At 43.6% G+C, this 16,365-nt stretch overlaps 1 protein-coding gene across 2 annotated transcripts in view; it reads right to left on the reverse strand.

Moving 5' to 3' along the window:
• Positions 1 to 14,738, reverse strand: part of CLVS1 (clavesin 1) — a 105,770-nt gene extending 91,032 nt beyond the window's left edge. Inside the window, exons 1-3 of one of the 2 annotated variants that reach the window (XM_055706465.1) lie at positions 14,285 to 14,738; positions 7,367 to 7,501; positions 2,744 to 3,368 (exon numbers count right to left, since the gene is read on the reverse strand). In XM_055706465.1, coding sequence (XP_055562440.1) covers positions 2,744 to 3,132 — 389 coding nt within the window. In that variant the 5' untranslated portion in view covers positions 3,133 to 3,368; positions 7,367 to 7,501; positions 14,285 to 14,738. The remainder of the gene's footprint in view (positions 1 to 2,743; positions 3,369 to 7,366; positions 7,502 to 14,284) is intronic. The other variant, XM_055706464.1, reaches the window with a different exon arrangement.
• Between the last annotated feature and the right edge of the window lie 1,627 nt (positions 14,739 to 16,365).

The following is a 16,365-nucleotide window of genomic DNA, read 5'->3' on the forward strand; positions in this document are numbered from 1 at the left end:
ATGGGAAGCTGTCAGATTTTTGTGGTCCCTTTAAACTAACACAATACAGCAGCTGGAAGCTGAAGCTGGAAACATTGAGACTAAAAATTAAAACCTAGTTTCTAGAGATGTTTGATCTATTGGTTACATTCTTGAAGCTGAAATTACAAATGTTTCTAGAAGCTCACACAGAAATTTTATCTTTGATACAGAGGACCCCTTAAAAGCATCTTGGATCTCATTTGTCCAAGCAATCACATTACACAACTAATGACATTTCCTTTTAAAATTCAATGTAAGACCAAAAGTTTGAGGCTGCTTCTGCTTCCTTGATATGTGATCTCTACAGCCAACATACTCCCAGGAGTATAAATGCTAAGAATGTCTGAAGTGAAAATCAGTTTATGGATTATAGTTAAGCTGATTTTAAATGATCCTTTACAAAATATGATATCTTTATAAATCATCCCTTAAAAATTATGATTTAATCATAAAGAAATAGAAGATGCAGCCAGCTGCAAATGATATTAGTTAGGAAAGACATGCTGAAGGCTGAGGTCTTATTCTTGCAAGTCAGCATCACAGCATCACATGAATTGATTTGATTAACATTTGGCTGAAATGCAAGCTTGTAAACATCTTGCCATCACTGAAGACACATCTACAGAAAGGTTGCCCTAGATACACGTATGTAACTTATACACAATGACTGTTTGAGGTTTTTTGTGAAATGTATATGAAAATACATTTCTTCTGGTCAATAACCTGCTTCCCTGCTGCTTAATAGGACATTTCACTCATCGTTTCCTATTCCTTAACAGCTTTTGCTCTTATTGATGCCTTTAGACAGTAAAAGAAGGAAGAGGTCATCCCTTTATTTACTAACAGCCCAAATCATGTCCCAGATCCCTGTTGCACTTGGAGCGCTACAAAAGCCCGCAGAAATGACACTTCTTGTCGTTTGCATCCATAGAGGAATTGATCTTCAGTGGCTGAACAGAGGTAAAATTTGCTTATGATTTTTAATTTCACTGAGGAGCCTTAGGAAAGTATATCCTATACTATTTACTTCAGCTTTTCTTCTTTGAAGGTCAAACCTACATTTTCAGAAACAAGGTATCTTGCATGCAGGATCACTGGGTTTTGCACACACACACATATACACATATACATGGATGCACATTAAAGGACTTGCAGAAAATTTGAGGCAAAATCTGAGAGGAATCAATCCTCTGTCAAAATCTCTTTGCAGGAGCTTAGAAAGTAGCACTCCCAGCTTTCCGAGAGCAGGGCCTGATGTACGAGGTTAATCACAAGGATTCATTTTGTTGAGGGATCAAAAACCCAAAGCTGACTCAATATAATACCTAAATCCCTTAATGCAACCAGCAGAGCCACAGTGCTTCTGTCCTCTAAAGCTGATACTTTCTATTAATTCAAGATACCTGTTCATTCACCTTTCTTTCCAGGCCAATTGCTAAAAGAAGGGTTTTGTGGTTGGAAGAAAGGCAAGCTCACAGTTCAGAAAGACAGGAGATAAACTGCTGGCCTCTTTGTAGTCAATAGGGCTTTTATCTCTGGCTTCAGTTCTGGATTTTACCAAATACTTTTGTATATGCAAAGTTACATTTCTGTAACTTTTTCCATACATTTATTTACCAGATCTGTACAGGCAAAGGAAAATCAGAAACACTTCTGAAATTTGTTTTCATATTGAGAGGAAAGGTTTTCCCAGAAAACAAACATGCAGGTGTATGTGTGTCATTCTCTAGTAATTTCTGTAGCATAAATTCAAATCTCCAAACTATTGACTCGTAAGGATGAGACAATTTCATGGACAACTTTTGACTGTACTAAGACAAAATCCTACCTGGAACTCATTAGAATTTATGATACTCAACACCTGAATCAGAATTTTGTTCTTCTTTCTGGCTTTTATAAGAAATCAGCAGAGCACGTGGCAATTGATTACGTTTCCCTGTCTCACTATGAAGGCAGGGAAAATAGAATGGAATGACTTCTGATGGAGAGGACTATATGAACATATACTCCTGGGCCAGCTTCTTTTCTCTGTATCACTTCAAATAAATAGTGAAAGCTGACTAATCACATTAACACTTAAGGACATAATTTTGTAACAATGGCTGGGAGATATTTTACCATTCTGTAAAGATGACCTGAACAGAAAATACGCTTTACATTAATCTCCCATTTATCACACTAATAAGCATACAGTAACCAGAGTGTGTAGAAATGATGATGCAGTTTGTGGAAATCTCATAACATAAGCTTTAATTCCTGAAAAGGTTAAAACAAAAAAACCCTGATCTGTTAAGAAGTCTGGAGACAGAATAAATATGGTCAGTTCCTTCTGCACCAGGAAAGCTATGAGACCCCCCATATGTTTTGAGATGTTTGCTTTCTGTCAACCTGTTCAGCTAGTCTGTGATATTACTGAAGTAATTATATAATAAGCATCAATGTATTTGTAGCAAATGGACAATATCTGGCCAAAACCTGGCAATGTTTATGGAAAAAAATATGAGCTACTTATCTGACACACTGCTATACCCTTACTTCTCAATGGTCTTATGTCTGAAGAATGAGAAGTGATCACATCAGATGAAAGTTTTAATGAAATAGACTCATGGCTATGAAATATTTTACTGAAAATGGCCTTGCTGCTTCAAGTATGGTCACAAATACTCGGTTACAAGTTGAGTGTGAGTGTATGTAAAAAGATAAGGACGCTATCTACATTTACCTACTCTGATCCCAGTTGGCTGCAAAAAGCAGAAGAATCTTCCTGCCGCAGTGATCGCGATTTTCCAGTACTCCCGGGAACCCATCTGTCAGAGCCCGTTTGATTCCTGGATCATCAGCCTTGAAGTTTTTGAACATATCCAGATTTAACTGGCGGTACTGGAAGTACTGAGCCAGCAGTCTGAAGGCCTCAGTTTGGTGAAACTTTCTGGCTCGGAGAAACCTCAAGATGAAGGCATCATCTGTACGTAAAAACCCGATGTCAGGCCTTGTGATGATCATGTCCCTGACTTGCTGGATGTCCTGATGCAAAATGTCTGGGTTTTCATTCAGTTCCAGGCGGGCTTTCTCTATAGTCTCTGGACTAAGTCCAGCTTGTAAATGGGTCATCTCTGCAAAAACGTGTTTTCCAAATCCTTATCTTCAGATATTTTAGTAGGGGAAGTGCTGATCCCATTCAGTTGAAGGTCTGCTGTGAGTGTCAGCCATTCAGCAGCTTTTTGCTATCAAGTTGGTATTTAACAGGTGAAAGTGAAGGGCTTTTCTTAGTCTTGCAGGAAGAGTAACGGTCAGTTCACATGTAGTATAATCCATCCAAAGAAAAGTGTTGTCTATTCCATCACTTACTGGAAGAAAAAGCAAAAATATAAAAGAAACATTAAATATGTATATAAAGCTTACACTAATTCATTTCTGAACTTTACACAGCAATAAAACCGTTTTGTGTGCTTCATATGTAAGAGGATACCAGAATGGCGCATTTAAGATAAGGCCATCACTAACACCTTGAATATATGTATTCAAGTTTTCAGAAAGGCAATCTGATTAATTGACAATTAAGACTAAGCTGTATCAAATTATCAAATTACTAACAGACTTTTTTTTTTTATTACCCTTTGCAAAGGTGTCTTACAGAGGTGTGGGACTTCCAACATTCAATAGCTTCAAGCCCAGGATGACAAAAGCAAAAATAATAGCAATTTTTTTCCTCTATCCCTAACAGGGCTACCTTTCAGCTTCCTAAATATGCAGATTGAGACTTATATTAAGTATAACAACAGTTTGCTTTGGTTTTATCACACATACTATCAGCTCATAGCTATCCTTAAATTAGCCCCCTAGCTGATTGCAAAACTGATTTTTAAAAAAAAAAACAAACACAAAACCTCCACCAACACATAGGGGTATTTTCTCCTTGGTAAAACCTCACTGAAAATATTTCCCATTGAGACTTAATACGTCTTCATGGGAAACTTTCCATGAATAAAGTGTTTGATGAATCTAATCCGACGAGGTTGGTGTTTTACTTGAAAAGACATGTATTTTATTCCAAACCCCTTTTTTCCATGTCTTGCAGCTTTCCTGAATACCTAGTTCTGAATTTCATTTTCATTCCTGTACTTTACCCAGAATTTGTTTTTACAAGTGTTAGAAGAAAAGCTGTTTAAGCTGTTTTGTATGAGCAAAACGGTACAGTGAACCTCTTACATTCAGTGACACAATTAGCAAGAGGCTGTCATTGAAGTCTGTGTGGTTACATTTGTGTGAAATAAGATCAAGGTCTGTTCCAATATGATATGTGTGTGAAGAAAGATCAAGATCCATCCAATTTTTCAGCCATCACAAAAACAGACAAGCAACCAACACAACCCCACCATCCCACCCCCACCACCCTTAACTGTTCTCTCTCTCTCTCTCTAATTTCTGAAAAATAAAAATTGGTTTTAAAAATTAAAAAGGAATCCCTCAGTGAAAGACATACGCTATTTTATTTGAAGAAAGCTATTTGGAAGGTTATGAATTCTCAGTTCAATCAAAGGGGAGAGCGGCAGCCAGAGCATTTCTTCATCCAGGGGCTGCTCAGTTACACTGCAGTACCTGCAAGTCAGTTAGCAAAAGGGATGCCCAAGTCCCCCGATTTGTGAGCTTGCATTTCACTGACAAAAACTACATTTTAGATGCCACAGCTGCAAACCTTGGATGAGATCCTGAAAACTGAATACAGAGAGTTTCTGCATGTTCGCTTAAAGGACATTTGTGGCAGGAGAAAAGCTTTTCATTTAACAGCAATGTGCATTAGACTTGTCTGTGGGTACGAAGGAAAGTTTGTTGAGCAGCCTCCTCTGGTATTCACTGTGGATCTGGAGAAGATCTTGAGAAGCTTGAGAAGAGCTATCTACAGGGCAGAGTATCCGGTGATGGATCAGCCTGATAAAACAGTGGAAAAGGCAGAGCTGGGAGGAAAGAAGGCCGGCTGCCTTTGACAAGACACTACAGAGTGCAAAAGACTCCAGAAAAACAAGCCCTGAAGTTTTGAGGGATAATCTGTGGGTGCAGGTTACTCAATTTGTAAATAAATGAGAGATATATTAAAGGTGGATTGCACATATAAAAATAAAGTAACAGTTATATGCGTTGCTCTTGCCTTTATTAGACCAAATTACGGTAGCCGTGATGGTATCAACTGGATTCCACTGATGTAAAATTTATGTAGGCCATGAGGAAAACAGGCCAATATTTTGTGCTTAAGATCTGAAATCAATGGTGGCATTAGCATTTTCTTGCATACATCATGTTTTTAGTTACAATTGTCTCCATGAGCTAGTTAGGGAGCTAGGTGTATTTAAGCATGACACTGTTAGTGGGGGAGTGTAGTGTAAGGATTGGTTCCCTCCCTAGTTCTAACAGGTAGTACAGTAAGGAGGCTGTTTGTGCTCAGGGGTGCTCAGCAGAGGGGTGGGAGCAAGGAGCTTATCTCGGGTCTGCATCAGCTCTGTCTTAGGTCCCAGTATGAACTGGAACACCTTTGGAGTTCCTGTGACTTAGAATCACAAAACAATGGAGTCACAGGATGGTTTGGGTTGGAAGGGACCTTTGAAGATCATATGGTCTAATCCCTCTGCATGGGCAGGGACATCTTCCACTGTGTCTGGTTGCTCAAAGCCCCATCCAGCCTAGCCTTGAACACTTCCAGGGATGGGACATCCACAGCTTCTCTGAGCAACCTGTTCCTGTGTCTCACTGTAGAGGAATGAAGCTGGGTTAATTAACATTGATAACATACAGCTCTGGGCTGGCCTCAGGGGCGGTGGGTTGGCTGATGTAGATAAGGTGCAGCTGTGGCTGGTTCTGTTAAGAGGTTGGGCAGCCGAGGAAGAGAGAGCAGCTGAGGAAGAGAGAGGAGAAAGAAGCAGAGAGAAGAGAGAGTGTGCCCTGGGTGAGGAGAGATGAGGAGAAGGCAGCAGAGGGACTGGCACGAAGAGTATGTTGGTATGTGGTGGTAAAAGACCTTGTTGTAGCTGGCTAGTTTGGAGAGTGCTGTGACACCTCACCAACCTCACAGTAAAGAATTTCTTCATCATCTCCAATCTAAACCTATCCTCTTTTAGTTTAAGACCTTGTCCTATTACCAAGATAACCAAGACACCTGTAGAACGTTTCTGTCCAACTTTCTTATATGCTCTCTTTAAGTACTAAAATGTTGCCTTAAGGTCTCCCTAGAGCCTTCCCTTCTCCAGGCTGAACAATCCCAGCTCTCTCAGTCTGTCTTCATAGGTGTTCTAGCCCTGAGGTGTTTCAGCCCTCTGACCGTTTTTGTGTCCCTTCTCTGGACCTGTTCCAACAGGTCCAAGGACTTGTGGCAGTTAACTGACACCCCCCCACCTTGGGATCATCTTTTTTATAAGAGTTTATTGGAGTAAAACTGTCCCTTCCTCTGCTCCTTTTCTGACTCTTGCCTCCAACAAAAGGTATCTGTGGGCATAAGGCATATTCTTGAAAGGTCAACTGCAGTCTTCTTCAGAAGAAAGTGGGATTAAACCAAGGAGATAAAGTCTGGCCCTTCAGATTTTCTTACAGGACTCCCAGGCATTTAATGTAAAAAATTTTGTTGCTTGTTTTCACTGAAGTTTCCTACTGGTTTTACCTGATTTAAATGTATTAGCACCCTTCATGCCCAGGATGATCCCAAGGTGAGGGAGATAAGGTCCTCTCCTGCCAGATGTTGTTGCCAAAAAGCAACATACAAATACTTAGTCTAACGAAAGATACATTTTTTTTAATGCATTTCAGAGTTTCCTGATAGTGAGCTGAGATATAGCCATGGGTTACAGCTTACAGGAGAGGCCCTATAGGTTATCCTGATTATCATCTGGAACAGAATGTACTAAAATACTTCATTGGTGTAATGTTATATACTGCAAAATAATCCAAATTTGTATGAACAATGTTGTCAGTATCTGAATCATAGCACAAATCATGGGGTTGGTAATCCACTCTAGCACCATTGACTTCAAGGCGTCTGATTTACATCAGTGGATGATTTGGCTCTCCCACTGCTTACCTTGACAATAAATTTAATGCTCCATAGCTACCCAGTTTAATTGCCATTGTGCTTTCTCAAATGGTACTGATTTATTCTGATTCCCAAGGGTATAACAGAAGCACCTTCTCCATTTTCACCCCCTCCCACACATGGCAATTTCTCCTTCTCTTACAGTGTTGTGTACAGCTCTGATCTATCTACCAATTTTTCAGCCATAAACATCTTTGTTCTGGTTTGGTTTTGTTTGTTTTTTTGGTATTTTTTTTTCCAAATGAAGATGCCTGCCTTTTTTTCCCTTACCTTGAATATTGTTGCTCCATGTTGGCACACTAGACTCTTTGTTGTAGTCTCAACAGCTGTTTTTCTGGGTTGTGATTCTTTGTTCCCTATTTGCTCTCCCAATGTCTTTTCACAGCCATTTACAATAAATCGTCCCTCAAAAGGAACAAAAACCAGCTTTAAACATGGAAAAATAATTAACAGAGGTTTGAAACAAAGCATATTAGTACAGAAAAAAATGGAAATTTCCTCCAGAATTGTGGCATTGCGCACCATTTTGGCTTATTCATTTTCAGTCCCAACAAGGGAATGACAAGGGACAGAGAGTGGCTTTAGAATGGGTAAAATACTGAAACTGGGATAGTCTTCCGACAAACAGCTTATATTTTTGCCTGACCCTGAAAATAAAATATATAGTAATACTTACTAATTAACTAAAATGAAAATAAGGTCTTAAGGAATTATATATAGCACTTTCCATCCAAAAATCTTAATGTGCTTTACTGCCCTCTCTTCAATGACAGCTTCTGGATCAGCATTCAACCCCTATTTGCTCTATGTCCCCAGGAAAATTGGCCAAAACCTGCTCTCAGTGATGATGCTTGTCTGGATCATTTTGTTCCTGCCTGCTTAGTTGTCCCTGCAACACCGTTTGCATCTTGAAGCACTGTTCTCATGTCCATTTGGCCCTTCCCCATCCACTTTGGTTCCAGAAAGATTTTGGTTGCCTCTGTCTAGCGCATTTTTTCCATTCAGTCCAAAGCTGTGTGTCGTGTAAAATTTCATTACCACAGCTTTCAAATGGGGAAGGCACTAGGGTTTGATCCTTACCTGATATTAATAGGCATCACTGTTACGATTTATCTCATTATATAATTCCTAATTCTTAGCATTGATACATACATTAGCTTCTAAAACCATGCCAGAAAAGAAGGGAGTGGGCAGGGAGGGAGGGAAAATGGTATTCTAGAATGATTTCATCTCAGAGTGTGGGTGTCATCTCATTAAATTTCTTCTTAAAAAATATTTTGATGTTAACTGTGGAAAACATCTTGAGGCTATGTTCTGCTTAGCAGGGATTGCTCTGTAAGGGCAGGGAAGGATGAATCCATAGCTGTGCTTATAGGAATAGCTCCTATGGCACTTGGTGGCCTTGTGGTACCTTAGTAGGAATCTGTGCTGGAAATGGAGGACTCGGGCATAGAAACGGACATACCCCAGCTCCATGAACTGATTTCAAAAGAGTGATGAGAAAAACTGACTCTCGTCCTTGGCTGTGGGATCCTGGCATCCTACACAGGCAGTAGGGAGAATTACAGCCCCAAGTGATTTGCCTGAGATCATGGAGGATACATTTCACAGATCCAGGAACAACCATATGTCTCCTGAGCCACATGCTTACACATTAACATCTGGGCAATCTTTCCCCTCTACGCATAATGCTCTGCATCATAAGACAAATGTGAAGCCACATTGCACACAAGGAAATGGAGAGGTAGGCTGCAATGTTTCCAGTGTCCCCACTGTAATCCTCCTAGACTTCAGTGGCACAGTCAGGGCCCCAAAAATGTAGCATTTATTTGTTTTTGCAAAGAGCAACCCCATTGTAGGGGTTCCCAACAGGTTTATCTCATATCCCAAGTCAAATAGCCTGACTGCTGCTCAGGTTATTATAGAGTCACAGAATGGATGAGATTGGAAAGGACTTCTGGAGGGCATCTGGTCCAAATCCCCACTCAGGCAAGGCCTCCTAGAGCTGGGTCCCCACAGCTGTGTCCAGACAGCTTTTGAGTATCTCCAAGGAGGGACACTCCACAGTTTCTCTGGGAAATCTGTGCCAGTGTTCAGTTACTCTTACAGTAAAAAAGTGTTTCCTGATCTTCAGAGGGAACCTCCTGGGTTTCAGTTTGTGCTCATTGCCTCTAGACTTGTCACTGGGTGCCACAGAAAAGAGCCTGTCCCCATCCTTTTTGCACCGTCCCTTCAGGTATTTTACACATCAAGTGAAATCCTCTTGAGCCTGCACCTCTCCAGGCTGAACAGTGCCAGCTTTCTCAGCCTTTCCTCATAGAAGAGATGTTCCAGTCCCTTAATCATATTTGTGATCCTCTGTTAGACTTTCTTTCCTATGTTCATGTCTCTCTTCTACTAAGGAGCACAGAACTGGGTACAGTACTGCAGATGTGGCCTCACCAGTCCTGACTATTATGAGCATCTGCTTCCCTGTAGCCTTTCCCTAATGGACTAGAATCTCCCAGTGAACCTAAATGAGTTAAATACAAGCTTTTCTCCTTCAAGTTCTGGTGCTCCTATAAACTTTCACTAGGGAATTGTTCCTTCTCTTTGATATGAAAATAGTGAATGCTTGTGACTGTAACAGCTGTATGTGGAATTTGATAGGTTCTCACACTTTCCCAGGATGCAATCTCCTCACTCAGGTAGAAAAACTAACCTTTCTGTCAGTTCAGTAAAAACAATACACCACACATTCCTATTCCCCTCATAACACAATCTTCTTGTGAGCTTAAGTCAGTTACAGGTTACCCTCAGGCCACATCTAGCTGTCCAGTGGTGGCAATTTAGTCATGACACAGCACAAAACACAGCAGCAACTCAACAGACCTTTGCAGCTCTCTGCACAGTACGTAGGGCAGGTACATCTGCAACACTGACCTGCAGCTGTCCTGCTGTTGCTGCAAGCTGACAGGCATGAGGAGAGACTGACAAGGTTGTCTAACAGACGTAAAACAAAAAAATTGCCTCATTATCTTTTGACCTGAAATGTGCAAAACTTACTGCCTACCTGAATATTAAGGAATAGGACCACATGCCAAGGGGGGAACTGTAAATAAAGTAGCTAAACAAAGCACCTGTGAACTTAATAAGATTATTTCAGTTTTGCTCCAAATCATGATTTTGATGGTATTGCTATTCAACCACAGATAAACTGCAAAACCCTGTGGAAACATAAGGCCTGACCTGTGACATGTCAAAGGAGCAGCGGACTATGAGGAACTTCCATGTTAGTCACGAATTACTCCAAGCATCGCCATGCAAAAAGCATCCTGGCCACTATTGGACAGAGGTCACTTTCTCTAATAATATAGAAACTTTTTGCAGCAGAAATCATCAGCAATATGCAAAACATGGATTGTGACCCTCGAGACTCATAATTCAGCTATATGTAGTAATCTGATAGCACAGGATCATAATATTGGTGTCTGAAAAATCCCCAAATGCACTACAGAAGTTGCGTTACAACATCTGCTCAAAGATATACAGAAGAAGGAACAAAACGTACCATTGAGCTATTTCATCCTATATCTTTAGAAATAACATGAAGTTTATTAAATTTTACTTAAAAATGTAAAGTACCTTTAAAAAATATGAAATACAATGGTGATGTATTATTGCCCTGCAGGTGGCTGACTTCATTCTGTTTTATACACGATGCCAGAGAAAGGCATCTGTGGCATCCTGTGCGGTGGCAGTGCGGGGAGGAAGGGAAAAAGGGAAAGTCAGGGGCATAAAGGAAGGAAGGAGGAAAGAAAGGTGGGAGGGAAGGAGGGAGGCAAGGAAGGAAGGAATGAAAGGAGGGAGGGATTTCTGCACCTAGGAATTCATGCAATTCTGTTTTTTTTCTCTTATCCTTATTGAAGTTGGAACACAAACACACAGATTTGCACACAGATACTTCTCCCAAAATTATAGAAATAGAGTTTCATATAATTTTATAATAGCTCGTGAGTTTGTTTTCTCAGTGAGGAACATATGAGACTTAAGGATTTTATTTCTATAAATCCTATTGAAGGGGAAAAAAAAACACAAAAAAAACCCCCAACTGTGTGGAAATTCTCAAACTAAGTCCTCAGAGCAGTGTTATATGAAGAGGGAAAGGACTTACAACTCATCTGCCAGCAAATAGATGAACTTCTGTTCATTGAACTTCCCACTCCATAAAAGACTGATGTGGCTTAATATTTTTTTTTTTACTAGTAGGACCTAATTGTCATATCTTGTTTGTGTATGTGCCAGATACCCCAGCAATGGGCTGCTGGAGAAAATAATACTTGCTTGCCCAATAATAGCACAATTGCTTCAGTAACTGCACACTTAAATTAACAAGTGCATTAGTTTGCAGTTCTAGTTTGAAGTAAATATTGTCCATCGTTTTATGAGGTTGATAATTCATATTTTAACTGACATGGTCCTCTTTCGGAAGATGAGGAGGCTGCTGTTGTATGTTTCAATAAAACAACCTCTGTGTTCAAAGCACATAGAGTTTAAGTAATTATGACCCAATGCTATGGGGTGGATTCTGCAGTTCCTCCATTGCTGAACTCAATTACACTACTACTCAGCAGCACTCAGTGCAATTCACTATAAGAGTATCTGGTCTCTGCACCAGATTTTAAGTTATAAATGATGATATAATAAAGTAAGAAGGTTTTTGGAAAAGGCTGTAATATCTCTCATTGTTTTGCATATGCTTTATAAGAGTCTAATTTTTAGAAAATATTCAATAGTTTTCAGAGCTGGATGAGTCAACAGAATTCTTAAAATAATTGGCAACATTTTGTAACAGATACATATCAGACCTGATTACATTGACAACACAAGCTGCCCCTGTAAACTTCAAGCTGGGATACAGACTGCAAAACAGGGAAAGCTCTGTAAGGTTATCTGGCTTATCGTTATATGAAAAAAGCAAACCCTTACCTTTGCTATGCAGTGCCTGGCATAATACTGTTGCATAATATGTCATTTAGATGTTGGCATTGCATTAACTTTTAATACTGGAGAAAATACATGTTATCATCTGATTAAGCAGAAAGCACATGAAAGTAGCCTTTCCGTAATTTAATTTTTCTTTCCAAATACGATCCAGTCATTGTTTAGCGATGGGCAGTGAGAAGCCATCTGCTCCGTAACTTCATTATTCCTGGAGTTGTTTAGATTGAGGAATCAGCATTTTGAAAAGGGAAACCTTTCTTTCTCCTATGACCTTGCCCACCCTCCCAGGATTAAATCATTGCAAACAGAATTAATGTCAGGCCAGTAGCACACATGCGGTTTCTCCAGCCAATATTTGTTTTGTGTTTATTTTCTGTATGAAGCCCTCTCTGAACACCCTTACTGCTTCCAGAGCCCACAACTTAATTCTTGATTTCCTGCAGCAAAAGGGATCCACAGGTTAGGCATGATTCACCTCACTTCTTCTCCTCACGCATTATCCATCACTGTTTGTCAATGGGAAAGCCAAACCTTTGACTAACCCAGCACATTCCCTCCTCCCCTTAATCCTTCATCCCCCTTTGGGCTGAATATAACTGGTCAAAACAGGCATCAATTTGCTGAGAAGCAAACAGGTATCTGCTGCTCTTTGGCAAGCTCCTATCTGTTGGCACTTGGTAGGATTCCTTACTTGGTCCTCTAACTCCCAGGTTTAACCCTTTCCCCTTCATCCCTCTCACTTCTGACTCCCAGGTTTAACCCTTTCCCTTTCATCCCTCTCACCTCTCCCCTGGTCTCAAATTTTGATCTGGACTTTCCCTTCCAACCTGTGCTCTTTCCCCTGCTTGCCCAGTGCCTGAGCTGCTGAGCTGAGTTTTCCAGCCCCCATCCCTTCTTTCATGAAAGGCTGAGGCTGGTGATGGGAAAGGAAGACAGGAGGGGAAGAAGGGGGAAGAAAGTGAGGAATGGGGCTCTGTGGGGTGGGGGAGGGGTGGGGGAACAGGGGCAGGGAGAAAAGGAGGCAAGGAAGCAGGGCAGGGAGGAAAGTAAACAGAGAAGGAGAAAACAGGAAGGCAGGAAGCAGAGAAGCAGAGCAAGGAGGACTGGAGGCAGAAGAGGCAGGGTAGATAGGAGGCAGGTAGCGGGAATAGGGGCAGCGAGGAGACGCAGGGGAAGCAGAGGAGGAAGGGGAGGTAAGGGAAGTAGGGCAGGCAGGGCAGGGAGGAGAAGCAGGGCAGGCAGGGGAAGTAGGACAGGCAGAGATCAGGGCAAGGAAGAGAGGCAGGGCAGATAAGGAGCAGGGGAAGGAGGCAGAGAGCAGGGAGGTAGTACAGGCAGGGGAGGCAGCCAGGGAAGGCAGGGAGCAGGATAAGGAGGCAGGAAGGGAGCAGGCCAGGTAAGAGGCAGAGGAGGCAGGGAGTCAGGGCAGGCAGGGGAGGCAAGCAGGGGACATGGAGACAGGGCAGGCAGTGAGCAGGGGTAGGAGGCAGACAGGGCAAGCAGTGCAGGCAGGAGGCAGGGAAACAGAGGTAGGACAGGCAGGAAAGGGAACAGGAGACAGGGCAGGCAGGGAGCAGAGCGAGCAGGAGGCAGCAGGCAGGGACCCATTTGGGCAGGAGTCAGGGATCTCGGGCAGGCAGAAGGAAGGGAGCAGGGCAGGCAGGAGGCCGGGGGGCAGGAGGCCGGGCAGGGAGTGGGCAGGAGGCAGGTCAGGCAGGAGGCAGGGAGGCAGGCAGGCAGCAGGCAGAGGGCAGGAGGCCGGGCGGGGAGCAGGCAGGGAGTGAGGAGGCTGGAGGCAGGAGGCTGGGCGGGGAGCAGGCAGGGAGCGGGCAGGGAGCAGGCAGACAGGAGGCAGGAGGCCGGGCAGGGAGCGGGCAGGCAGGAGGCCGGAGGCCGGGCGGGGAGCGGGCAGGCAGGAGGCAGGAGGCTGGGCGGGGAGCGGGCAGGGAGCAGGCAGACAGGAGGCAGGAGGCCGGGCGGGGAGCGGGCAGGGAGCGGGCAGGCAGGAGGCCGGGCAGGGAGCGGGCAGGCAGGAGGCCGGAGGCCGGGCGGGAGGCGGCCCCTGCCCGCAGCGCGGCGGGGCTGCGGCCGGAGCTGTCCGCCCGGCGGTGCTGAAAAGCCGCAGCCCGGGCCCGGCGGGGCGGGGGAGGGACGGAGCGCGGAGAGCCGCCCTGCCGCAAACCGAGAAAAGACAAACCCAATTACCTGCGCAGCGCCGGCAGCCTGCCGTGGGGCGGCGGGGGGCTGCGTGGGACGATTCCCCCCCCCCCCGTAGGTGTCCTTGCTGTTGCGCTGGGTGGGTGAGAAAGATCTCCCGGCTCCCAGGTTCAGGCTCAGATCTCTCTAGAAAACTGTGAATGAGCGAGCGCCAGCTCCACGGGGCTACGATTTTTTTTTGGTAGGAGGCGTGTGCACCAAAGCTTGGGTCCTTCCACTCGGCGGCTGCCGTCCCCCTGGGTCCTAAGCCCTCCTGCCGCCCGCCCGGCTGCCTCCCGGCGATCCCAGCGCTGCCAGCCTGCGGGCTGGGCGCACCGCCGCCGCCGCCGCCACCGCCGCCGAGGGAGCGGTGACAAAGGAGCCGCGGGCTGCTGCCAGCCGGGAAAGCGGCAGCGCAGCCGGTCACTGCGAGCTCAGCCTTCACCTGCTGGCATGGTCTTCGCCGCCTGTTTGTCTCGCATCGCCCCTTTCCTTGCGAAAGCCGGGGAGAGCAAAGCCTTCCGCGGCGTTCAGGGCAGCCGCAGAAAGGGTCAGTTTAATGGGCCATGTATTATAGATGGGCTGCCTTAACGAATATGGCAGCCTGGGTTTGTAAGAGAAGTTTGGGTCAGACTACAGGTGAATCTAGCTTAGGGTGCTGTCACCACCAGCAGCCACAGCCAATGTCTAATGAAGAATGTAAGGACAGGACAAGCTTCACCCCTGCACTCTCCCAGACCCTCTCCCAAGCGTTTTAGGTTTGGGGATTTCCCCAGTAATGTGGTGCCTGTGTTTTTAGGATTAGTTTGTCCTCCTTGAACTTTTACAGTATCTCCTAGAATGCCTATACATTTCTAGAATATCCTTTCCTAATTTCCTTTGACAAGGAGCTCCACAGGCCACCTGCCTACTTCACGAAGTACCACCTCTCTTTTGTTACAGATATCTGTAAGCTCCAAAACTATCGCCACGTTTTTGTTGTAGGGACCTGTAAGCTTTAGCTAGTGTTGCAGAAAGGACGGGAGAGAGGAAATTGTCTTATTAAAATCAAGTCCTGAAAATGACTCTCTGTAGGAGCTTTGTAAGACCTGTACTAGGCTCTGCTTGGAAGACTTTGGGTGACCTAATGGCCTTGGTAACCAAATTCACACCCTACTGGTCTTATAAACACAGTAAGCCCAACTGAATGTACCAGTAAAGTGCATTTCTCCTTCTACTACCCCTGTACATTGGGGAGTACAATTCCTGGGAAGTGGTGGATTCAAGTCAGCTGTCTTTGTCTCTTTGCTTTGGACATCTCTCTTGTGTCAGTTACTGAAGGTTCTAGTACAGTGAAGAACTGGGTCATAAGTGGTAAAAATGGGGAAACACTTCTGCATAAGAAATTGCTAAAAGAAGTGGGATTCTTCAGCATGGAGAAAAGAGATGAGTAAGTATAGATAAAACAGCAGTGTGGTTTTTTCATCATTTATAATATCTCATAATAATGAGGACCATGAGAAAGATAAATTGGAACAATATGTCAACATCATTTCCAGTTCAAGGAGTAGGAGAAATGAAACCCACTAGGGGCCACCTTTCAATCAAACCAAAGGACATACTTCTTCACAAAATATTTAGTGAAGCTGTAAAACTAATTTCCACAGGAATTCAGTCTTCCGGAAGTGGTTTGACATATCCATGGAAGAAAAACTGTTGAAAGCTTTTAAACATGAAGTCATGACCTCTGGCTCAGAAAGTCCCTGTTCCACAAATTGCTGAAGGCTGGGGTAATATTTGGTAAAAAATTACTATCCTTGCCCTGCTCTTCTTTGCCTTAGCCATCTACTGCTGGTCACTGGGCTAGACAGACCTTCGAGTTGACCCAGTACTGGCTGCTCTTATATTCTTAAATAGAAAGCAGAGTTTGAGAAAGTGAACACAGTAGGAGCCCTTTCAGCTTCGCTTTCTCTTGAAAGGGGAAGAGCCAGTGGTTTTATTCTATTTGAAAGAGTGTACATCCAGACAGTCACCTGCTTTTTAGAGGAACCCCACAATATTCAAGAGCAAAGGCAAAAGGAATCTGTGGGGAAGATATCTTGTGCTTTCAA

Source organism: Falco cherrug, chromosome 3, assembly GCF_023634085.1.
Source record: "Falco cherrug isolate bFalChe1 chromosome 3, bFalChe1.pri, whole genome shotgun sequence".
NCBI classification, from domain to species: domain Eukaryota; kingdom Metazoa; phylum Chordata; class Aves; order Falconiformes; family Falconidae; genus Falco; species Falco cherrug.